Genomic DNA, 27,317 nt, shown 5'->3' on the forward strand with positions numbered 1-27,317 from the left:
CAAAATGAATACTCAATAAAAGAATCTCATAAGTTCTAAGAAAACATGTATTTTAAGTGTATTTACGGCACAAATTTCTTACACAAATAAATTTCATCTGCACATTTAAGTAATTTATATCTGGTGTAATAACTACAATTGGAAACATAAACATGTGTACTATAGGATACAGAACATATCAATAAGACAATATTTTATTATTTTTAATCTAAATGTTTGCCGTTCGTTCTTTATGCAACAGTCTTTGGTGGGTTGAATATAACGTCCAAATTACTAATTTCAGCTGTAACAATCAAAAATACAATAAATAAATAACAATGTTTACGTCAAGCACAAGTTTTGTTGATGGGTAGTATACATTTTGGTGAGATTGCTTTATTAAGAATTATTATTTTCAGTAGTTGCCTAGTATCACTCATCACCAATAGAAAAAAAAACTGTTTTAGAATGCAATTTAAAAATATGGTATCTATTAAGTACAGTAGAATTTATTTTGACATTTATAGAATGGAAAGAGACAAAATGAATATGATTTTGTTTATTGACTTAGAATGAATTTGACAATAAAGGTATTTATTATACCTAGGTTAAAAATATCTATAATAATTATATTTGTTTCTGTAGGGAATATAAAATTTAGATTATGTTAACTAAAGTTACAACATAACTGAACTAGAAATCATTTAGTTAAATTGAACTAATGATTCAACACTAATATTTTTGTTGTAAATTATAAATTTTAATTTTTATATTATTTTAACCAATTTTATTGGCTAATATTGATAAATAATCACCTTCAGCAAATTTCTTCTTTTCTGCAGCAATCTTAGCTTCTCTTTCAGCAATCTTTTGATGGCGGGATTCCTTAGTTCTATCTTCTTTCTTTTGAAGATAACTGTGTCTAGTAGCTCCATAGGTTACACCTAACAACAGGAAGCTCCATCGACCAAACTGAATAACAATTAATATTATTGGTAGTTTTTATAACACATACATTTATAATATATATTGTAGATATATTAATGACAAAACTTAAACACTAGATAAAGCTAGATTTTATTGAATAATAAATAATTTTTACTAATGTATTTATCTGCACAAGATACAGTATAGAGGTATTATCTATTATACAGTGTACTTAATACAAAGAAACCAATTTACTTAATATGAAGAAAAAAGTATTTCTACACTGTATGTTCCAAATTCAAAAATAATGTTATGCTATATACAGCATGTTACACAATATGTTTCTTAACTTTGATAATTTGGTGGACAAGGGTTTTTGAGAAGTGATTGCAATAAAAAATATATGAACAAAAATGAAAATGTCATCAATCAAACATGTAAAATTAGTATATTTTGTATGAATAAATAATAATTAATTTTCTTAGTAATATGTTTTATAAATAATATGGATAATTATCAGTAATTTGTTTTGATAATTTATAGTTAAAATATTCAAACGAAAAAATATATAATAATAAACAAACATAAATTAAGTAATTAATTAATTAAGGATCAATCAGATTTGTATAATTTGTATATCCAAGGTTGTATTTTTGTTTTACATTTGTTATAGAGTTATTTGAGATGACACTAATAACAGATGTATTTTTCTTACTACTTGCAAGTATTAGGAATATAATTATTTTTCAATGTTATGGGTAAATTTTAATTTTATCAACTTTGAATTACAAAACATATAAACTATTCAATTTTTTTTTACTTAGACCTTAAACTTAAACTTAGCTAAATTCAAATGAAATTTTTATTTCAAATATTTACTGACTAGATCAAAATATTGAATACTCTTTTAACTTTTTGTTTTTTTAAGTATTTCATCTGATATCTATACATTCATTGATACATTTAGCTTAAATATAATTTTTATTCAATAACTTAACTAATGTGTTATGTACTCCTTGAAAACATTATTTGCCATTGACATTTATTATTAATCAGGTAAAATTTATTAAATTGTATTAAAAATGTATACAATTATTAATGACCTTCACTTGACATTTAAAGTGTTGTTTATATATATAGATATATATATATACAAAAACATTTTAAATGTACTTAAATACCTATTAATATTATCATGATTAAATCATTGAATTTAAAGAAGAGATCTACATTTAGGTATTATTAACGATATGAATTAAACTATTACTTATACTCAATAGTATCTTAGCTTGGGAGGTTTATAATATGACCTATATAACAAGCATTATTGACAATATATGAATACAATTACAAAAAAAATGTTTAACAAAAATGATAGTACAGTACAACATGTATTGATATTTAACATACAGTAATCAGTACTAAGAACTTATAATAGGAAGTTTAGAGTTCATGCAATACCTATATGTGACGAACATACACCTAAATGATAAGAAATTATTTTAACTAATTTATTATGGAATACAGAACTTTCACAGCAGGTTAATTTTAATAGTGTACATCAATTGCATCTATTAAAATTCGAAAATTGATACTAATAAACACGTTTCCGTGTGAAATTATCAAAAGAAAAATGTAGGCATTTTAATCACCGTGTATCATTAGGAATGAGTTTTTACTTTTTATTGAGGTAAGATGATTTGAAGCTCATAAAAACAGATCGCGTGTTTCTTAATAATACACCAAAAGTATATGAAATGGTTGAAATGGCAAACCACGTACTGTCGAGTGCAGCACAAATGGTTTGGCTAGAAAATAAAAAATAAAACGCTTACCCTGATAAGTGGCGATACGTTGACCGGTGCTTTAAAGTCTCTCGGCATTTTGACGATTAGTGGGACGACGTTTGTGTTCAAAAGTCAACAATCTTTTCACGGTACACCGAAAAAATTTCCGGTCTCACAATTGAAGACGATTTGGACAATTTGGGTGTAAGTCGAATGGCTATGAAAAAATTAAATGTTAATACGCCAGAATCTGATAGTGGGGAACAGATTTTCTTCCAGTGTTACCAATACGACGGTCAGATGTTATTGTACAGTATTATATTTTGACGAATCCTTGGATGAACTTACATTTACATTTAGCTGACATACATTTTGCACCATAAACAAATGTTTTGAAAATTGTAATCGTGTTTTTTAAGATAAATAATTTTTTAATATTATTCAAATCGTCAACATCATTCAGAAATCAGGTTTGGAAATATAGAATACTATTTTAAATGTGTATTGTGTACATGATGTTGTTAAAAATTTTTATTTTTATGTTCTCATCTTTACATCAACAAACTGTCACTGAGTGTCACCGTCGTAATAGTTAATTCAAGTCATAGGCGGAGATTTGATTGAATTTCAAAGGGGGCTTAAATATTTTTTTGGAAAATAAGCCGTGGGTGCTTTGCCCCCACACCTTTTACCTAATATCAATATATACAAGAGACGCCACTTACGAGACTCGCGGATATAATGTTCAGTCGCTTATTAGACTCAACATTGTCTGAAACGATTCGGACGTATCCAAATACATTATAAAAAAATTCAATTATAAGACTCACCACTTTGTTTTTAATACTTAAATTTCGTAAAAAAATAAACATTTTTGGTTAAAATTTAGAAATAAATTGGTTTTTAAAATTACATGTTTTTTGGGTTATTTCTGGTTTCAATACATGCTTTATAATGTGTGAATTTACAACAAATTTTATCGCATTTCACATTTTTTGCAATTATTGTTATTGTAATATGATTACGAGAAATATATGTTCGAAATATTAATACTCAAACAAACCTAAATTACAATTTTTTTTTCATAAATAATAAATACATCATACATCTTTTATAATTTTTTATTAATATGTAATAATTTTTATAATATGTATACCTATGTATTATAATTTTAATTTTTTTATCAGAATTTTTAAATTTATTCAATAATAGATATGTAATATGTAATATTATATGTATTAAAGTAAATTAAAATTAAAGCAAAATATATAGTAAAATAAAATTCATAAATATGTAATTCAATTTATTTCCCCACTCCGCCTATAAGATTCATTCGGTTATAAGACTCGCTTCGTGCTGGCCTCAAAGTGAGTTTTAAAAACGGCGTCCACTATGTATTACCTCCAATACGCGTTAACTATACTAAATAACCAACTAAAAAGAAAATCTATTAAATACGCATTACTAACTACATATGTACTTTAAAATCATTAATTTATAATACAACAAATATTTTATTATTTTAGTATAATAAACCTATTTTGATTAGCAAATATATTAAAAATGTTCTCAATACTGATATTGATATCTTTTTCAATGTATAATATTGAAGAGTTATTAAATTTTTTAATCCGTCGCGACTATAGTAGGTATAATATGTTGTAATAATATCATTATATTGATTAAATTTCGAGAAAAAAAATATTTTGTAAAGTTCCAAGATTTTGGCAGTAATTGTACAATCAGTCCGACGTCCGACCGGCTACATGACTTTGAAAATGTTCAATAATTTTGGGAGGGCTTTCGATCTTTTTGGGGGGCTAAGCCCCCCCAAGCACCCCCTAATCGCGGCCTATAATTCAAGTATCGTGTATTCACATTTGATAAATACACTTTATTTTCTATTTCTTGTTTAATAGTCTTGTCCACAAATACTTTACCCGATGAATTTTAAAATTAATAGGTAATCGGTACGTAAATGGAACAGTTAATTTTTAACAATGGGTAAAACTACTAAATATGTAATCGCTCTGTAATAGGTAGTTAGATACAGTAGAACAGTAGATTTTGAGTGTACTTCATTATTAAGTAGGTCATTGTAATGGATATACTTATATAAAATTTGAATTCAATGATATTAAATAGACATGAAAAATTTTCTAAACAGAGACCATCAGTTCATTTATTAATAATTATACTTAAATTATATCATTATCTAATATTTATTTTACAATTAAAAATCGGTAATCATTATAATATAGTATAAATAAAAAATAACTTAAAAATTAAAATCAATCTAAGTATGAAATATTTTTAAAATATCATTATACTTATGGTGTGTTACCTATAAAAATATATATTAATTCAATATACACTGCACATACAAATTTTAAGTTACCAAAAATATTTTTGAATTGAAAAAAAAACAACTAAAATCGTTATTCTTTGTTAAAATATTCAATTTCATATAAATTTAAACTTCAAATGCTTATTAAAAAAAAACATGCACGTAAGTATTTTAAATATTTTTAAATTGCAAAAAAAAAACAACTGTGATTATCGTGAATTAAAATAATTAAATTGTCACGGTTTTTGACCAAAGCACAAAAATGTTGTCGTCAATATTCGGTTATTTTTTTTTAAATTTAAAATATTTATAAATAGGTAGCTTAAAATTTGAATAAATATTTAAAACAAATTAATTTATTGAGAGTAGAAAATGATAAACTATGTAGATAATAGCAGAATGTTTCAAGTTTCTATAATTAATATTCTTTAAATCTTTGAAAAACAAAAAAAAAAGAGTGAGCAAGTGTGTATCGCTCTGGTGTATAACATAGAAATTGATGATTATTGATTATAGATCACTATAATTGATGTGTTAAATTTGAATATAATGGCAGGTATCATTGTATACGAAAAAAGTTTCTGAACGAAGATTATTTGTCAGTCTAGGATAATTAGTAGGTACTTAGTAGGATATATTATATTATTAGCTATATTTAAATTGGAATATATATCGTTATTTTATGAGATTTCGTAAAAAATTAAATTTCATGCGATTATAAAATGTTTTTTGTATCGACGCTGGAATTTTTTGTAGAAAAATTTATGGATAACTTTGTATTCGGATTTTTAACCTAAGATGTAAATTACAAAACTTTTATGAATTTTCAATTACAAAATTCCTTGCAAATTTTCACGATTTTGACATATTTCTTAAACATTTGAACTTTAAATGCTTATCAACAAAAATTGTGACTAACGATTTCTGATTTTTTTTTACTACAATAAGTATTACTTATGATAAACCTTGTCATAGGCGTGTCTAGGGCTTATTCGTAGGTCGTGCACAATAACGGCATATCCAGCAGGATATGGGGTTACTGCACTAGAATTATCAATGTTTTAGTCTTATAAACATTACAAGTCCACATGATGAAAATTAAAAAAAAATTTTATGAAATTAGAAACTGAGAAAAAAATAGGGTTGTTTTATGCACCACAATTTATAATGTAAGTTAGATCAAATTAGTTCATGCTTGTGCAGGACAGGCTAGACCCCTAAACACGACTATGAATCTTATATTACAATTTTTTACTTTTGACCCCTCATAGGTATCAACTAGATTCATTTTCCTTTTCAAAGTGGGGCTGAAGTCAAAAATCAAAGCACTATCACTATCACTACTCTAAAACGTGATGACAGACACAAAAACAAAAAAAAACATACATCATTGTAAAATTGACGAAAAAACATTATTTTATGTGTAAAATCCTACCAAATCCGTTAAAACTATGTTTTTATTATAATCGCTAAAAAAATATTTATGAAATTAGGTACATTACACTTGTTATATAAATGTTATAATATTATGTTTCACTATGTTGAATTTTCAAACTTTAGGTACCTATATCCACAAATAAAAGAACTTTTATTATTTTTATAATTTTTAAATTTATGGTCAATATAGCCGATAGGTACCTATTAAAGTAAGGTTTATATCAAGGTGACAAGGTATATATATATCCACCTTGGTTTATTAGATAGATAATATTACAAATTACATGTATAGTATTATCCATTTTAATTATGTTAATATGATATATCTGTAATCTGGGGTATTTTCTAGGTATCTAATTTGGTGTGATAGGCCACATAAAACTCTGCGCACGGGCGCAGAGCCGCATCTGATTGTTCGCCTTAACTACCTCGGGTAGAAACGACTCCACAGCGTACAACTTCGTCCGCCTCTACCCAGTCGCGACTCTGGTAGACATCGACATAATATATAACAAGCCACGAACACCAGACCAATGTCCTCACGGACGCTGGCCGATAAAATCTTTTTGTGTGTCCCGCCAAAATGATAAATTTAAAAATTACTAAAAATCAGTTGTTATCTCTGTTATTTTGTATTTTATGATAAGAAATATATTCTTTTGTTGACTTGACTTTCCGAGGATTCAAATTTGAAAAATGAAAATACTTGTTTAGAATGTTCAATTTTTACTAATACAGTAATACACAACTGATTAATTTATTATTCAATCATATCAAATAATTACTATTGATTTTGTAGTTTTGTTTATTATTAATTCATTGAAAGTTATTCAAGTGTTAATTTAACTGACTAACATTTTTGGTTAATTATAAGATTAATTATGGAAATCTCTAGACGCTTTTTTGACATACTCAAGTCCATTAATTACCATGTTGGACACTTACCCAAAGAATTATTTGCAAATGAAGCACAGCTTCCTGAGTTATTACCTATTTTCACGATTTTAATCAATAGTGTCACAGTACAGTCAAATTGTTTGACACCCAAGGAATTAGCACTGTAAGTATCTATATTCTATCATTAATTTATTACATAGACCCATTTCTTCAACATAGGAATTTATTATTGTGATTATAGCTTCTTAAATTACATAATATGTATCTTTATAAACATTGAATAGTATTATAAATATGTTAAATAAGTTAATATTTATTTTGTTGACAAAATTTAAATACAATATTTTATATCATTTATCGTTTACATATGATGTCATATTTAAATAAATGTATTAATGCTTAATGAGTGTTACATAGGTAATTAAGGTAGACTGCTAATTATTCTTGTGAATTTTTTTTTAGTTATTCATAATTATATGAATAATGTACTTATAGGAATTAGGTCGTTAGGTATAAATAAGTATAAAATAAAAAGTATTCAGACAGTTATATTGTACAATAATAAATAATGTTTATATTATAAATATACTATGTACTCATATATTTAAAAAAAAAAAACACTTAAAAACATAATATCAGACTAAAAAGCAATGTCAAAAATAAAGTTTCTATCAAATTAAAAAATAAAATAGGATTTCCCTCAAAAAATTTCCATATATTCATTGATTTTATTAAAAAGTACTAGATTTATTTTTTGGCTATGCTGAGTAATATTATTTAACTCTACAATAACCTATTACTTTTTGTTTTTGGTTATTGCTTGTATCGTTTTAAAGTAGAACATATTAAAAAAACGGAAAAAAACTAGTAAAATACATTACAAAATTACAAAAATAAGTGATCAATTTTTAACCACTTCAATTTCTATAACACTGCTAAATTTTAAGTTATGCTATAAAAAATAAACAAATGCTTTAGTCTCAAATTCTTCTTATAATTAATTAAAATTGATAAGTATATTTTTAAATGTTTTTTTTCTTTTAGATACACTTCTATATCTTCAAAGCATGATCATTTCTCTTCTATAGAAAAAGTATTAAAAGCCATTGATAAATTTTATGATGAAACTACTAAAGATGCAGTAGTATGTTCTTCTGATCTTGAAACTTTAGAAAAAAAAATTTTTAAATCTCAACAAGAATTAAATGATTTAAAAGCACATGGAATGTTGTATGAGTAAGTAAAATAAGGTCATTTAGAGTTAGACGATTATTTTTATTTGCATGTTAAAACTGTACGCTTCAAACATGTAAATTATGATGTGATTAGATTGTTATGAATTAAGGAATTCGTGCTAAAATAAGACACTCAACTACAAGTTCCTATCTTATATTTTAGGGTTTTAGAAAAGTGTGTGAACGTAAAGATTTAAATAGTGTCTTTTTCAGCACGTTGGTGTTTACCATGTATTATCAATTTTTTAAGATATAATAACTGTGTATTATTTACATTATAACTATATTAAAGTAATTGTCATATTTATAATTAGCTTAATTAACTGTTAAGTTAATAAAAAATTATAATTATATAAAATATTTAATAATGTATAACATTTTTATTGAGTATTAAATTATTAACACGTTAACTGCCTTGTGACCACTGGCGGTATATGTATTAATAACAACTCTAACATATTTCTTCATATTCTATGGTCTTTCCTAATTTGTATAACCATTTTATTTAAAAAAAATTTAAAAAATATGTTAATTAGGTACATAAAAAAATTGTAATTATTCTTGCTATGCCACTGTGATTTTTTAGTATATTTTTGTATTGCCATAGAAAAATTAATAATTTGGTGCGATCACAGACATCTACAAAAATAATTGTGTATCCTAATGCTGTGTGGAGACTAACAGTTGATGTGTTAATAATCAAAGATTTTATACTTTATACTTTATTTCATTTGATAGACAAAAATATAACAGAATTCATAACATCAAACTAAAAGTGCTAAAATCAATAACCTCTTTGCTGCACAATAGGCATAATCTGTCAAGTATACTTTATCATTGAATAAGTTACTGTAATGTGTATGTTAAATTGTGGATTTACTATCATTTTTTTTTTTTTTTTAAACCTCCGTTAAAACCTTAAAACAACTTATGAGGAACTTTGTTTGAAACTTTTGAACTATTTTTGTTAATGCCATTGTACAAACTTTTATAAACTCTGCATTACAATCTGCTGAAATACTCTCATATTGTTTATAATAGTAGTATATTATGTAGTATTTTAATATTTTGCATGGTGTACTTAATTATAAATTAAAAATATTTGATTAATATAAATACCTATTAATACTATAATTTCAGAAATTAAGAAAATTTAATTTATTAAATTTAGTTAATTATCAAGTTTAAACATTTTTGATTAAATATTCCACTATACTAATATTTATAATCAGTGTTTTAATTATAATTTTTTTTAATCAATCTCTAAAATTTATTTAATCTATCTATACGTCTATTTAACAAAAGTGATGTATTTTTTTTTAAATACTTATTAAAACAATAATAAAATAATATTATATTAATTATTTCATTCTTTATTTTGTATTGGAAAATATATAAATGCTACCTAATACATTTTGGTACAATAATATACACTAATGTAGGATCATAATTTTAAAATAGCTATTTATAAATTTGATTATTTTTTTAAAATATGTTTATTTAACATATGTAAGTTTAATCATATAAAATTATAAATATAATTTAACATTATAGTTAAATTAGTTAAATCCCTTTTAAATGTATAAGTTATTCTATATTGTTTTAATTAAAAATATTAAAAATGTATTGATATAAATAGTTGTTATTTATTATGCATATTTTGTGATGTAATCTGTATGAAATAATATATTTAATATGAAAAATTTAAATATTTCATAGGTTACTATTTTATAACTGAGTTGCTAAAGGTACATTTAAGTTTTTATTATTTTAATAGATATAGTATATATGATCATAATTTATAACTAAGGTATAAGTCAGAAGTTCCCAACCCATGGGCCTCGGCTATATATAATATATATTTAAAATAATAGTATTACATATTTTTATTATATACCTAATAATATTTCTGGTTATAATAATATTTAATTATTTTATTTCTAATAACTACCGTATGTATTACTAGTATGTGCTTACTTCTATAGGTGGACCTCAAAGATTTTTTTACATAATTAGTGCTCTGCACAACTAAAAAGGTTGGAAACTGCTGGTACAAGCTATAATTATGACTATTTTTAAAAAAAGCTCCTTATTAATAATAAATATTAAATGATCATAATACCTGTAAAAATGCAGTTATTTCAAAGATTTATGTAATTATATTTTATGTATTATTTAATTATAAAATAATTACCAAAGTATATAAATGTATAGTGTATACATCTATTGAAAAACTATAATTATTATTTAATTATTTATATACATTACCTAGGAAATGCTTTTTTACAAAGCTTTATTATTTGATTTGAAATTCAATACTGCAACTTAAATAAAAGAATAAATACAATAAAAAATACAAGCTATGGCGCTTTATAAAAAAAAATTTGATTAGAGATTTTATTAATAATAATAAAAATTCTATTAACTATTTTAAAAACTATTCTACTAAAATACAGATTATTGTATATGTAATTTATAAATAATGTATAAATTGTATAATATAATTTTTACATTTTTTCTACTTACCTGGTAAACAGTACCTCTTCCACGTATAATGTATAAACATAACCAACGTGCCAAAATTCAATGCTAGTTGATTCAGATAACCCGTAATTTAATATTGTGAGATAATATATACTTAAGCATATTTTCTTTCATGCAAAGCTAATAACACTTTCTAAGTTTGTCATCAAAACTGTTTATATAAATAGCCCTATTATGTTTTGTAATGTATTTGTATTATAACATTTTTTTTTTTTAAATTTAATTTGGTTTCAAGTAGTTTTTAATAATTAATTTCAATTTTTAGAAAAAAGATACATTTAATGGATGATGAAATTTCTTTACTTAAACAAAAAGAGGATATTATCAGCTTATCTTGTTTTAAAACAGAAAATAATTTGGATGCAGTTATGAAAAAATTTACTGAAGAAGTTGATACACTTGGTTCTAATGTTAATAAGCTTCATAATCATGTTACAAACAGTATGACAAATGTAAATGTTGTTTAAAATAATTCTTAATAATATAATTGTTAATATTGTTTACTTGTAATAATTAAATAATTAAATAAAAATTAAAATGTTTAGGATTATGAGTGCTTAACAAAATTAGCATCAAATAACTTGATTAATTTGACTGATTTATGGCGCCAACAGATTTTTGAAATGATAGATATATGGTTTAAAGAGGTAAAATAAAATAATTTTAATATACTTATTTTTTGGTATTTTATTTCCAAATAATTTTATAATTTACAGGAAAATATTTCTTCTTTAATAAATGATAAGTTTTCTACTAAAATTCAAACTCTAAGTCAACTCTCACAAAGGTAAAATTTTATTTATTTAGTGTATATCTTAATTAGAAATTAATCAAAGTATACATTGTGTAGTTGTACAGCTTTAAGGATGGCTGGAATGAACAAAAAATGTGAGATATCAAAATTAAATATGGCAGTGAATAATATACTCAATATTAAGAATTATTTTAACGAGGATAAGGAGAATCTAAATTCGAACAATCAAGATATAATAAAGTAAGTAATAATGATTTAAAAACAGTTAATGGTAAAAAAAAAATATATTAATATTACACCTTTGTGTTATAGATAGAGATTGTAAAATAATTTCTTTATAAGATTACAATATTAATGATATAATTTTATTTTAGTTACATTGACAAGCATATAAAAGATCCAGAAGTACTCATGGACATTAATCAACAGTCACAATTTACTGAATATGACAATATACAATCTCGTATATCAGAAACAGTGATCGCGGACGCAACACAAAAACTTTCAGAATTAGAAAAAATTAATGGTCGTTTAACGTTTGTACAAGATTCCATTGAACATTACATCATGATATGTGATGTGTTATGGTGCCTGATGAGAACAGGCTGTTCTATGGCAAATTTAAAATGTGACTTAGTATTACATTGTATCAATGTTCTAGAAAAAACTTTTGATGACATTACATTTGCAACTGTGAGTTCAACAAAATGGTCATAAATTATTTAAACTATTGATTGTTTATTTTAATCTCTAATGTACTTACTATATGTTTAGCAATGGACTTTAAACCACAATGATACCGAAGTACCAAAAAAGCACGACAACTATATATCTATGGACAGTGAATTTGTAAAATTTGATGAATACAAACATTACTCCAGCATTTATACCAACAGGTCTTTTTAATTTTTATTTGTGGATTTAATTATATTGTAACAAAAGGGATACCAACCATTTCTTTCTTTGTCTAACAAGTGTGGAACAACATAGAAATTTAGATGTGGTTTTGCCAAGTATATCAATTGATCGAGTGAAGTGATAATATCTTTGAAAAGATATTTGAATTTTTTGTTGAGTCTACTCGAGATTGATTTTCCCACATTTTTTTTTTATCGCTTTAACTTCTAAAAAAAATTATATTAAAAAGAAAATCAAAATTTTAATTTGTAAAGTGTATGATAGTGTTAAATAGTGTTTAATCAGTATGTTTGACAAAATATACATTTAAATTTTTATGTTTCATGTGTATTCAACAGACAGAAACGTTCAGTATTAAATCTCTCAACACACTTTCTGATTAGAGATGATATAAACCTTGTTATTATTTTTCTAAGTATAATTGATAAATTACAATATTAGAAAAAAAAACGAGTTGACGATACATACCTATTGTATGTCCTCTACTATTTAGCATTTTATATTTTGACCAATTCTCTAAAAATTTAGCAATTTATACTGAAAATATTTGACTAGTTTCTAATAAAAAATAGGGTAAATTAAGTTATACTTGATTTTTCATCTTAACTTTCAAGTCTAAAATCTTTATAATATTTGTATTTAATTTTCAATTTTTACCCATATTCAATAATTTTTTTCTCTTTTGTAAAAAAATTTTGAATCTGATTTGACTATTTTATCACTAATCCAAATTTAAATTATATTTTCATAAGAAACACCTCAATTATCTATCCTAATGCTCGTTTTTTAATTTTCAACTGTTTTATAATTCAGTCATTAAATAAAGGAATTTCACTAATAAAATAATAACCATTTATACTATATTAGCAGTTTTCTTACTTTTTAAGATTTTTTAATTGAATTATACTGTTTAAAGTATGAAAAAGTAAATAATCTACTTATGTGGTAAACTAATAATAAAAATTATCAGTAATATAATCAATTAACTATCTTTGTTTTTTTTTTTTTTAGTAATGAAATTGAAAAATTATCAAAAATGGTACAACAATGGAAGAGTAAATATCATTATAGCAGAGATGAGTGTAACCAGCTTGCCACTTTACAACAAGACTTAAAAATGTATAGTGACACAGTTAATGATTTAATTTTTAAATATTTAAACACAGTGTAATGAGAAAATTTTATTATTTTTTATTTCATTGGAAAACAATATGATAGGTTAAGTAAAAATTTGATATAGTTTTGTATTTACTTAAGTATAAAATAAGTTGATAAGTAACAAATATTACATTTTTATACTAAAACAATCGTTTTTCATATGAAAATAGACTGTGTACATTTCCTTCAAGTTGTGCTGATTGTGTACGTCTTTCAAACCTAAGTTCACCCGATAACATCATCGCTCTGAGATTTTTGAGCGATTTAGTACCAATATCTTGACAACTGTGTCTTAGGCCACATTGTATGTATGGTAAAAACCTGAGAGCGGAACCTTTATCGACAATTGTTCCACTGACACCTTGAGCAACTTTCAAGGAATCTTTCTCGCTGTGAACAAACATCCAATAAAATAAAACATAAAACTATTTGATGGGCAAATATTATTGTAACTTACCTATGGAAATATCGGTTTAATGCTGATCCTTTGGCATCTTTTCTATTCATTGCTTCCAAACTTCCCATTCCACGATACTTCTTTAGCCTCACACCATCTGAAAAGAAATATTCACCAGGTGATTCAGATGTTCCGGCTAACATGGAACCCATCATCACTATAACAAAAAAAAAAAAAAAATTAATTAAATATTGTAGGTTCATTATTGATTTAGCTGTATTATTAGTCTGTAACACTAAGGTTAACTAAACATTTTAGATAAACTTAAATAAATAATAATGAAATTTCTATTTACTTGAATTAACATAAAATTATTATTTTACTGGAAATATAATATTATAGTTATTATAATGGTATTATTCATTTAATGCTTAATTATTTAAATTTAAGTCTATTTTTATTCAATTAAAATTCTCATCATTAATGTTATCTATAAAATCATAATTGTAGGTAAGTATAATTACCTGTGGATGCTCCGAGTGCGAGAGATTTTATTATATGACCTATGGATTGAATTCCACCGTCACCTATAACAGGCACACCAAATTGTGAAGCATATTGAGCAACTCTGTAAACAGCAGTTCCTTGAGCTCGACCAACTGCCATTACTTCTTGTGTTGTACAAATAGAACCACAACCCATACCAACTCTTAGGCCATCAGCACCAGCATCTATAAGAGCTTTTGCTTGTGCCATAGTAACAACTAAAAAATAATAATCATGCTTAATTAAATGATAAAATTTACTCGAATAATTTATTACCATTTCCTGCAATAACTTGTAATGATGGAAGATTTTTTTTAATGTATTTAATCATGTCAATTTGATATACTGAGTTTCCTTGTGATGAATCCTAATAATAAATAAAGATGATGACATATTTTGACAGGCATTAATAGAAAAATTCAAATTAGTATTCTTACCAAAACTATAACGTCAGCTCCGGCTTGATGTAATAAATGAAGTCTTTCTTTGTCATCCTCGCGTGTCCCTATAGCGGCACCAACTAAAAGTTGCTTATTTTCATCTTTTGACGCTTTAGGATAATTACGTGATTTTTTCAAATCTGTTCTGGCAATTAATGCTACTAATTCACCATTTTCATTTAAAATGGGTAATTTTCCTTTTTTAGAATTTTCTAAAAGGCTATTGGCTTGTTCTAAAGTTACCCCAGATTTTGCTGAAATTATATTTTCTATTCTTGTCATTACCTGAATAATTAAAAAAAAATATATTTTTTAAAAATTTTAATTCTAAATTGTATAACTAGTATTTTTTTTTTAATAAATAATAAAATAAATTTAAATAATTACCAAGTTAACTGATTGTTGTAATTGTTCAGATCCTTCAAGAAAATCTATATCTCTAGATGTAACAATACCAACTAATTTACCACCCAATTTACCATTTTCAGTGACAGGAAAACCACAAAATCCGTGTTCTTCTTTTAATCGAAAAACATCAGATACCTAAAATCGGTAAACATCTCATTACTTTTTTGATTTTATAAAAAATTTGAAGTTTTAATAAAATAAAATTTTCACCAATAAGTCTTGAGATATAACTACAGGGTCTCGAATAAATCCATGTTTGTATTTTTTTACTTTCAGTACTTCACTTGCTTGATAGGTAGGTGAACAATTGTGATGAATAATACCAATGCCACCACAAAGCTAAAAAAAATAATATAAAACTGATGATTTGTGTTATTGCATGAGTATTTTTATAAGAAATAAAGTATTGATAATACAGTAAAACTTCCGTTAACAGTCACCTCTATGTAACGGTGAGGTTTTTTGGTCTCAACAAGTGTTATATCATGCATTGTCACCTTAAACTAGCGTCATTATTTATGGTCCCTTCAGTGGCTGTTAATTGGAAGTTTCACTGTACAAATTATTTAATACAGTGATTTCTTTAGGTCCCTCCCTAACCTAACCTTGGTCGTACATTTGTACATAACAATACCAATAATACCTAACCTTAAAAACTCGTATTATATTATATAATGTATGATTAAAATAACACAAGAAAAAATTCCTTATAAAATATTTGAAAAGAACCCGATAACTCTTTCAAAAAAATTATGGAAAATGTTTCAAAATTAGTTTCTATTATGTAAATTTTGACCTTAAAATGCCTCATATACGTATTAGACAGATATTATATGTTATGTTAGTTCCGATAATCCATTAGAATAATTTAAAGTATCTATCTATATATATATATAAATATACACCATTTCTCGATAATTTAATATCCTAGTTACATTCATGGTTTGATGAAAAGTTAAAATAAGTATTTCCACCTCAAGGCTTAATTCCAAACAACTTGCATTTATATAATGATTTAATTTTATTAGCTACGCAATATTCAGCTTAAATGCTGAACTATACATATGGAGAAATCAATGTAAGGACTCAGAAAATGTACCACAAACTGCAACAAATTAATGCAACACTGCAAAAATCTTTTACTAAATATTATATTAAAACACTTTTAGAACTGTTCTCCACATTACCCGTTACTTCTACAACTCTAAAATGCATATTTTCTACTCTTGAATGAATAAAAACCTACCATAGATCATAGACGGAGATTTGATTGAATTTTAGGGGGGGGGGGCTTAAATCTTTCTTTACAAAATAAGCCCCCACACCCCCTCACTAATATCAATATATACAGGGGACCCAGTATATAAGACTCACGGATATAAGGTTCAGTTGCTTATTACTCAAAATCATCTGGAACGATCTAGATGTATCCAAATACATTATAAAAAATTTGGTCTAGTTTCAAAATGAGTTTTGTAAGTGGCGTCCACTGTATTACCTCCAATACGAGTTAACTACTATCAATTAAAAATAAAACCTACTAAATACGCATTACTAACTACATAACTATATAACTACATATGTACTTTAAAATAATTTATTTATAATACAATAAATATTTTATTATTTTAGTATAATAAACCTATTTTGATTAGCAAATTTATTAATAACATTCTCAATACTGATATTAATATCTTTTTCAATGTATATAATATTGAAGTTATTAAATTTTTCAATCCGTCGCGACTATAGTAGGAATATGTTGTAATAATTATTATATTGATTCAATATCTCAAATATCAATACCCAATTTCCGCCTATGGTTAGATCAACAAGTATATTTAATATAATATACTTAAATGTATGATTTTAGTGTTATATCTGTTAAACCCTCTCTTTTGGGAGATTTCTGGTTATGCCACGGTTTAGTTATAACATTAAATTTCCTTTTTGTGCATTTGTGATGTTTTATTACATTGAGAACTTTATATATCAGTTATCAGATCAAAGTAGATTTCATTTAAGATGGTATAATTTTTTAATGGTACCTAACAATTATCAGTTTTTTCTTCACTATCTTAATTAATATAAAAACTGTGGTAAATCATTGTGCAATCAATGGTAATAAATATTTTAAAAATAAAGTTATATAATTAATAGGTATAAGAGACAATTATATTTTTAAATTTTAGACCAAAGTTCAAAAAATAATTAAATTGGCCTTTTTTAGTTCTAGAAAGAAAATATATTTAACATTAACAGAAATAAGATAAGATAAGACAATATATTTTGTTACTTTTATAATTTACAAATCATAAACTATGAATAAGATAATAATACTTATTATTTTATTAATAACATAATTAAAATGCTAATAATTATAATGCAATAGAATTCAACTTACTGCCATTGCTGTAGCCATTTCTGATTCAGTTACAGTATCCATAGGTGATGATACTAATGGTGCTTGAAGAGTAATATTTTTTGTTAGAGGTGAAGACAAGTCCTAGAATCACAAACAATATTAAGATTTACCTTTAGTTTAAATGATATGTTATATTAGACACTGAATCACATTATTAATTCAGAATTTTCAATTTAAACTTAATATGATAATAATATGTTGACATTTTTTTATTATTCATGTGAAAAACATTAAATAATTTATCAAAATATTAAATGTTATTATATTCAATAAAAATTAATAAATATTATAAACATTCTTATTATTATCAAAACAATGAAAAATATTTAAATAGGGCGTTTTGAAAAGGTTTATAAATCAATAAATAATCTGAACTTTTTTTTTTTAATCAAGTATCTTAAGGAACTATGAAAACCGCCAATAATAATTTTTTTTCATGATGGTGTTGTTTATGATTTTTTTAAATTTAAATTTAAATAATATTTATCTTAATGATATACCAATGTTTATAAACTGATTTATTTAATAATGGAAAACTTAACTATATTTAATGGATTATCAGCCCACTGTTGGTTCATTAATATTTATTCATTGTTTATACTACCCAGCATAAAATTTTTAAAAGATTTTTTTTTATAATAAAAAAAAAAAAATGAAACATCTATTGTCAAATTAACATAAAATTTTAGATTTAACACATCATGAAAAACAGTGAGTTCTTTAAATAGTATTTTTTTAATTTTTTTTTTTAGGTAGATACATATCTAAATATAAAATAATGTTTAAGATAACATTTTTTAAGTAAATACCTAAATACATTGAAAATAATTTAACTTGTCATATTTTATTGTTATTAAGGCTATATAAAATTGTTTAATGCTATAACATCCAGTTCTGGTTACAAGTAATGACGTGTTTAACACTTATATGTCCTTTAGAATAAAAATTCTTTGGCTTCTTCTTAATATTACATATTTATACTAGACATTAATAGGTGTATTCTACTTGAATAAGCAATGGTTTAGGTAATTATTTTATAATATGGTAGAAAATAAATGAAGACTTACAACATCTCCTGCCACAAAATCAATAAATCCAGGCAATAATATGAAGTCACTGAAACATAAAACAATCAAAATATTAAAATAATATATCTAATTGAAAGATAATCATATTATTGATTATGTAACTGTGCAACTTTAGACAGTTAATTATTGATACATTACAGTTAGATTTTTATTCCTACACAACCAATTTATATAACAACCAATAGTTGTAATTTTTAGTCTATTGTTTAGGTTCGCATATAAAATACTTAAAAGTATTATTTTAAGTGTTTTATTGATAACACTTTAATTATAATACATGATATTTATATAATTAATTTGAATTAATTATTAAGTATGTGTAAACATAAAAAAATGATAAAATTAAGCTATTTGATTTAATCAAATGTTAAAATATTTTAATTAATTAATTAGGTACAGTTACTAAATGTATACAACAAACTAACTAATACCACAGAGCAATACCAATTGATAAATATACAATTTAATGGTGTTATTAAAATAAATAATCGGGGAAAAATATAGTTAGGTATTTATATATCATAAAAATATTTTCCTATTTTTAATAGATTCAAAATAATTTTAAAATTTAATTTTAATAGAATAAATATTTGTAGACATCATTTGGCATAAAAAGTAAAGTAGATAATTGCAAGACATTAATTATGTACTATAAACCCAAATTACATTATTATTTTAAAAAATTTTAAATTAAAAAAAATAAATATCTTACAAGGTAGTAAAAGGGTTATTGTTAAAGTATATAGATCTATCTTTTCAATGAAATATGTAAGTATTCATTTTTCATAACCGAGTAGATTAAAGAGATGACCTATAACATCATAGTTGTATCATATTTCAACTATGTTACATAAATAATTAAAAGAATTGCTGAGCTGCTATTGAAACCTTCCTCAATTATCATATTACTGGATTTTGCTATAGAACTAATTTAATATTTATAGCTTATTTAAATTATTTTTCTAGTACAATAGAAAATATTCATAACTACACTGCTGAACAATATTATCCCTACAATCCTAATCAACATTTACTACATTTTATTGAACACTGTAGTTGTTTTGTTGACAGAGTAACAAAAGACAATTAATTAACAAAAGTAGGTACTCAACTTTTAATCGAATGATATTATAAGACAATAATACCTAATATATCTCCACATTGAATCGTTGACTATAATGTAGATCAAAATTGTTGTTGGAAGTGCCTATTTAGTAAGTGATTAAAGCTCATTAAATGAATAGTATACTGTATTTATGTTAGTAAAACCAATGAAATATTATATTTTAAAGTGAAAAAAAGGCCTTTTGGAGATATTTTTATGAATGATTGATGGGTCTTTATAAAATTAATATGATATTACTCAATTTCATACCTAAATCTTGGGCTTTTACAACTTGTTTGATGAACATTATAACAATCAATGCATTTTGTTATAATATTTATCACAAGTTCAATTTGTCATCATTCAGACGACTCGTCATATTGTTTCTAACAGTAAATAATTACCGTTGAACACTTTAATACCCATTAAATTATTTCGTAGAAAACGACATGTCGGAATATTATAATCGAGCGTTTCCGCACAATCCCTCGACGTCACGGGGGAACTCTATAAAATAACGATTGTTTTGAGCATTCAATCCGCTACGAGATAAAGCCGACACGAGTGCATTCGGAGTGTCAGGCTCGCTAAAAACGTTTAACCGTCACGAGAGGGGTCGACATTTAAACGTCTCCGTGGGCGTTCGAGGGGATGTCTGTCGACGTCGCAACAGCCACCCCTAGTTAGTTTCTGGACGAGAACTTTTTTTTGTTCGAAGTCTCGGGGGGGTGGGAGTGTTTCGCGGCCTTACTGCGTCTTATCCGACAGACGTTATTATACACCGTATACAGATGTTTATTACGAGACGTATAACATGGCCAATTCACATATAGTATATAATATCATATTCAGCGATGTCGTGTCGACGCGACGAGGGCCAATAACCGGATGACGATTGTCAAAATCACCCCCCCCCCTTCGCCAATCGCAGACATACCAGCCGGACGATCACCCCGCGACAGGGCGAGTGCGTAGTGTACGATCATATTATTATTGTCTGACGAAATAGTACGTACTTGTAAGTGAGGCCTTCGCCGGTGTTGAACAGCTCTTGGGCCGACAGGCCGTCCACGACGTTCGTTACGATGGGCATGATGAATTTCGGCGAGGAACGGTAGTGGAGTGACGAGTGACGGAAAAAAAAAAAAGCCGGTAACCGCGTCGTGTGCGAACCACGTGCAACGAACGGCGTACGTCGGCGAGAAGTGTCGGCGGCGGCGGCGGCGGCGCAGCGACGTAGCCGATTGTGCTGCAGCGGTGGTGACGGGTCGACGGTCGCGCGGCGGTGCGGCGGCGGTGACGGAGCGAGTGAGACAGCCGAGCCGGTGGCGCACCGCGTACGTCACGACCGCAAAACGGCGCGGATCGCGAGTGTGCGTATAACATAATATTTTGTGTTTGGCGGCGGCTCGCCGGCCGGCGAAGAGGATAAAACGTGTTGTCCGCGCCGTCCCGTCCGTCGACCGTCACCATAGCGGCGGCGCTGCTCCGATCTCGTCTCACCCACGACCCGCGGAACAACCGTCGACGCGTTAACCGCCCGTGACCCGACGACGAAATTTCGATATAATCATTATAATGCCAATCAATAATGGACACTATAATAACGTATCAGTGTATATGACGTGACCGCCGCCACTGCGGTACGTTTCATTGTAGCAGTGGCGTATTTTGGATTTTGTCTAAGGGGGGATATACGTTGGCTCGTTGGCAAACATAATTTCCTCTACCGGAGGGGGTACACTCACCATTACTACCGTTTCTCAAAAATGTTGAAAATTTATCTACTTATTATCAATAAGTACCTACGCATAAATATATAAGACTGTATTTTTTTGTTTTGAACATTTATTATTCATTGTCATTTTTTTATAAAATGGGGAAAACCATAAGAATACAATCGTATCCTTGTGCTTATTGATAAATATACAAATATACATAATTGTGTAGGACGAAAACTCAAAACAGTAAAAAGTAATGCGCTAGCCAGTGCTCCGGACTTAAGAGCCCTTTTTTTGGTACTTGGCCGGGGGCCTGGACCTTGGGAAGGTAAAGACTAAAGATCGCTAGGCAGCTACCTAGTTTGCTTAGGTTCGGCACTAGCACTAACGCAAGTGTTCGGTTATAATTTATAATGAATAGTGAATTATTATGCTGGGTTAAAAATGAACTAAAATGCAATAATAAATATGATAAAAATAAGTAATAACTCGTATTTAATGATTAAGTTTGTTTATTATTTGTATACTATTTAATTATTAGAACTTATTGTTTAGAATGCCTATTTATATATACATACCTTCGCTTTGCAATATGTTTTAAATAGTAACCAAACGCATAATAATAGCCGTATTTTTATTGACAATAATGACGATTGACGGAATTTTACAATTTACAATACGAATTGTTTTCAATCATATACATATTTAGCAGTAAGTGATGGTGTATTGACTACGGCCATCAACCATAATATTTCTAAATTCTTAAAATTTTAATATTATAGTAAAATGTAGCGTTTTCAATAATTTTATTCTGTATTTCTGTAATATATGTACGATGTTATTAAACTTATCAAGTAAAAAGAGACCAATGGGGGATCTATCCCCCATATCCCCCCCTCGTAAGTATGCCATTGCATTGTAGTTAACGATAATAATATTGTAATGTATTACATTATATAGGTATTATTATAATATCCATCATTATTTCTTTGGTCCTCTCATAGAAACGATATGTATAATGTATATATTGGGTATGATAGTATGATACCTATTGTGCATACATTGTTAATATTATGCCACACAAACATTGTTAAAAATGATTTGAGTGTGATGGTAATACTATTTTACTGTAAATAAAATACTTCCATTTATACATAATAATATATACGCAGTAAACGAAATGGCTCGAAATTATAAGTGGAGGGATACCTAACAATTCAGATTTCCTCATTTCATCAAAACATTCGTTACATTTTGTTTAACATATTTTTTTTTCAAATTTAGCAATTGATCGACTCACACGTTATGATATACCATACACATCTACTTATAAGTTATCAACAAAACATTTTGTCAAAAATCACATTTAGATATTTTAACATATAGCTACCTACCTACGTTCATACCATGAATTAATTATCTTAATTCATGGTTCCTACTTATATTATCATTAATTTCGTTATTGTTCTGTGATATTTTATTTTATTTTTTAATTAAAGTTTTTTTATTTAATTGATATGCTTTGCTCTCTTACAATTAAATGTTATTTTTTCAACTCAGTTTAAAATAGATACTTACTACCCACTACTTGTGACACAAGTTTTGTGTTTAGAATTTTAAAAATAATCTATTACCACTATTATATTATCTTTTTACTTGCGATTAGTAGCCGCTGCTAATATAACTGTAGATACTAATGTTTTATTTATTAAATATGATGAAATTGATATAATAATAATAAATGCTAATTTAAATTTATCTTAAATAATTAAACTTTCGTTATTAAAATGTGTTAATCTTTGTATAATTATTTTAAATTTGAATACATTAATAGTTAGCTAATAAGGTCAAATGACAACGCAGAACATATTTTATAATCTATGTTTTTGTAAACTATTTAAATTTAGTTGAGACAATCCATGAATAATGGTTTTTTGATATTTAAGAGTAGAAAATGTAAAATAAACAAAAAATCGTATTAGAGTTAGTTGCGTAAAGTATTATATAATTTACTACCTGTCTAGTGTGTATATCTAGCTAGGATAATATATTTATTCAACAACATTTTATTTTTTTGTTGTAATTTAAAATGAACAACTGATTGAGATTTAAATTTTTCACCAAATATTTATATTAAAATTTTATAAGCTTGAAATAAATTTCAAATATATTTATTCACAATTTGAATATTTGAAATCTTTATTCGATTAATACATAAAATATTAGTTTTTGATTGCTTGAAAATTTAATGTTGGGCCATTCATTAGTAAGTTTTTCATACCCCAAATATTAAATATCGTCAGTATATATAGTCATAATTTATTTTTTTTAAACTTAAAAAATGTACTATAATAAATGTATACAAAATTTATCGAAGTAATGAAAATTATATAATATTTTTATACTACTTATACCATTATTTTATATTTATGATAACATTTACAAAATATTTTGACTTTTTTTGAGCTATTTATAGGAATGATAGATTTTTTAGTTTTATCTATATAAATAATTATTAAAAATTAATCGCTGAATATAAATGCTTACAAATTTAATAAAAAGCACCTCGTAAGTTTTTAATTTCTCAATTATAAAAAATATCGAAAATCTATTTGTGCTTACAACGTTTTATTATAAGTATTTAAATCTAAAAATTATATTTTAGTTTCAAATTTAATTTTTTTTTTTCATTCCTAAGATTTTTAATTATATTACAATTTTCTATATGAGTTTTTCAACTTATATAAAAAAAACCGGTAGTCAAAATTGTCTATAAACATTTCAAATTCAAATTTTTACGGCAAAGAATATTCATTTACAGTAAAATAATAATTTTGTTGTATTAAAAAAAAGAAATAATATTATAGGTATTTGAAACTTTCACCGAATGTTTATTATCTTATAATTTTTATTTTTTATTATGATAAAATTTTTAAAAATGTTTTATTCTTTTTTAATTATTTTATTATTTATACTTTATAGGCATTATAGGTATATATCAATTTTTTTTTCGGTTATCGTCTTTAATGTCGACAAAAAATTATTTGCTAGGTCAACATTCTTGAAAATGTAATACAAGGGTCTATGTAAATTGTATAAAATATAAATGTATAATTATATATTTTTATCTGTATAAAAATATTAAAAATCCATAGGCAACATTTTTTTTTGCATGCATTTGAAGTAGAAATTTAGAAAGAATTTGTTAAAATTATAAGCTATTTTTTAAATAAAAATTCATAAAAACTTTTAATTTTATATCTAAGTTTCGAAAATTGTATACACAATTTAATACGCCTCATTAGTAGATTAAATTAAACTAATAAAATCTAAAAATTATACAAGGATAATTTTGCAACTACTTTTTGTATAATGAATTTTTGAAATTTAAATTATAAAAAAATATATATTTATTTATTTCTATATTATGATGAGTATAACGTTGTAAATTATTTTGTTATAATTTTTAAAAAACATTATTCGCCGTGAAGATTTAAATTCTACATATTATACCTATTGGCTATTATATTATTTTGAACTTTACTATACGTCATGACATTTTTGATTTATTTTAATTTATTATCTATAGATAAATAAATATATTTATGTACTATATGAACCTATATAATAAGGCTATAGGAAAAAATATATTTTTACTCTTTTATGGTATTTACAGAAAGGTGTTATTAATTTTTTTTATATGGTATGAAACTATATGAATACATATTATTATAACATTTAAATACAAATAATTAGGGCTGTGAATTTGTTGGACTGCATTTTTTTTTGGTGGTTGTGAAACATAGCTTTTTAAGTATATAATTTGAATTATGTAACAACAAATCCATTTACGAAATTTTTATTTTGCATTTTTTTATATTATTAAATTTTTTAAGTCATTCCTTTTTTAGTTCGTGTTTTGGTATTTTTAATTAAATTCTATTAATTAACATCTTTGAAAATCTTTTAAAAAATTTAAAAAAAATTTTCAGGCAAATAGCATTATTAAAGAATCAATAAATTTCAAAATCAAAATTAAAATTAAATTAACTTTTTATTAAATAAATACAGTTATATGCTTATAATATACTTATATCAATATAAAAATTAAATTAAAAACCATTTTAAGTGCATTTTGTTCTATATTTTTTGAAATTTTAAATAATGCATTTTTAAGGTTTTTTAGTGCATTAAATTCACAGCCCTACAAATAATATAATAAACACAATAATATATTTGGAAAAAAACATATGAAAATATGAAATATACTTATAATGATATAACGTTGTGATATACGCTTACAGTTTGTTTCCGCTTAGATTCATTTTTTGTGTAATACGGTAGATATATCATTGAATTATTTAAATTAAAATTTAACTCATTTGTAATAGTGAATCTCTTGATACTTTATGCACTGTAGAGTGCCTAAGCGGTACTTATATTTGCCTAATTTTTTTATTTATTTTATTATTATACAAAAAATATTAATCGTAAAAACTTGAAACATTCCACTATTACTAATTTTACCATTTTTTACTGTATGGTCTGTATGAATATTTTTCTTCGATTAGGGTATAATGTAAGGCGCTGTTAAGCATTGTATGCGATATTGTGAACATTTTTGCGCGGTTGGAAATACATTTTTATATTGTTGATAATGTTATAATGATATTACGAATGAGAAGGTTGGTGAAATGGTTTGAAAATTATTTTTCAAAAACAATCTATGCCATAAATTTGTGGGAATTATGCATAGGATATGTTAGTGATGATTTTCAAATTTTAAATATTACATATTAAATTATTATACCAGTTATTGTATTATGTATTATTTTAAACATTATTTTTCGGAAGTTGATTACTTATACTTGCTTACGCCGAACACATAGTCATATAGTTCCCATGTACCTGTACGACTTAGTATCAAGTGCAGCATAGTTATTGTACATTATTTATATGCGTTATAATATTATAAATTATAATAGGTATGCGAGCCTTAGTTTCTTTTGATTAAATTCCAGTAGTTCCACTGATAATTATTTTACAAATCGTCGGCTTTCTACTCATTATACTGGTATATATATTGTGATATTGTATTCATATTTGAAGTACAATATTAATTCGTACTTGAAAATCCCAGAAAATATATTAATTCAATTTTTTGTTGTTCCATACAATTGTAGTTAATAACTTATATATAATAC

General features: G+C 25.4%; 3 protein-coding genes across 4 annotated transcripts; 1 reads left to right on the forward strand and 2 right to left on the reverse strand.

The window, feature by feature from the left end:
- Positions 1-29: 29 nt before the first annotated feature.
- Positions 30-2,925, reverse strand: LOC113556794 (ATP synthase subunit e, mitochondrial). Its single transcript, XM_026961951.2, has 3 exons — positions 2,742-2,925; positions 795-951; positions 30-283 (listed from the first exon to the last, which is right to left on the reverse strand). The coding sequence occupies exons 1-3, from the start codon at positions 2,787-2,789 to the stop codon at positions 231-233; spliced, it is 258 nt and encodes an 85-aa protein (XP_026817752.1). The 5' UTR covers positions 2,790-2,925; the 3' UTR covers positions 30-230.
- A 4,283-nt stretch (positions 2,926-7,208) lies between these two features.
- On the forward strand, positions 7,209-14,173 carry LOC113558485. Of its 2 annotated transcripts, XM_026963949.1 has the most exons (9): positions 7,209-7,537; positions 8,419-8,610; positions 11,419-11,605; positions 11,699-11,800; positions 11,870-11,940; positions 12,004-12,147; positions 12,282-12,600; positions 12,682-12,803; positions 13,837-14,173. In XM_026963949.1, exons 1-9 carry the CDS (start codon positions 7,359-7,361, stop codon positions 13,994-13,996), a joined length of 1,476 nt encoding a protein of 491 aa, XP_026819750.1. In that variant the 5' UTR covers positions 7,209-7,358; the 3' UTR covers positions 13,997-14,173. The 2 variants fall into 2 exon arrangements, with proteins under 2 accessions (XP_026819750.1, XP_026819751.1); XM_026963950.1 differs by lacking the exon at positions 8,419-8,610.
- On the reverse strand, positions 13,996-21,585 carry LOC113558484 (inosine-5'-monophosphate dehydrogenase). Its single transcript, XM_026963948.1, has 10 exons — positions 21,409-21,585; positions 19,267-19,315; positions 18,179-18,280; positions 15,985-16,113; positions 15,754-15,909; positions 15,364-15,651; positions 15,203-15,293; positions 14,905-15,144; positions 14,441-14,597; positions 13,996-14,373 (listed from the first exon to the last, which is right to left on the reverse strand). Exons 1-10 carry the CDS (start codon positions 21,483-21,485, stop codon positions 14,124-14,126), a joined length of 1,539 nt encoding a protein of 512 aa, XP_026819749.1. The 5' UTR covers positions 21,486-21,585; the 3' UTR covers positions 13,996-14,123.
- Positions 21,586-27,317: the final 5,732 nt, after the last annotated feature.

Source organism: Rhopalosiphum maidis, chromosome 3 (assembly GCF_003676215.2).
Source record: "Rhopalosiphum maidis isolate BTI-1 chromosome 3, ASM367621v3, whole genome shotgun sequence".
In the NCBI taxonomy this organism is placed as follows: domain Eukaryota; kingdom Metazoa; phylum Arthropoda; class Insecta; order Hemiptera; family Aphididae; genus Rhopalosiphum; species Rhopalosiphum maidis.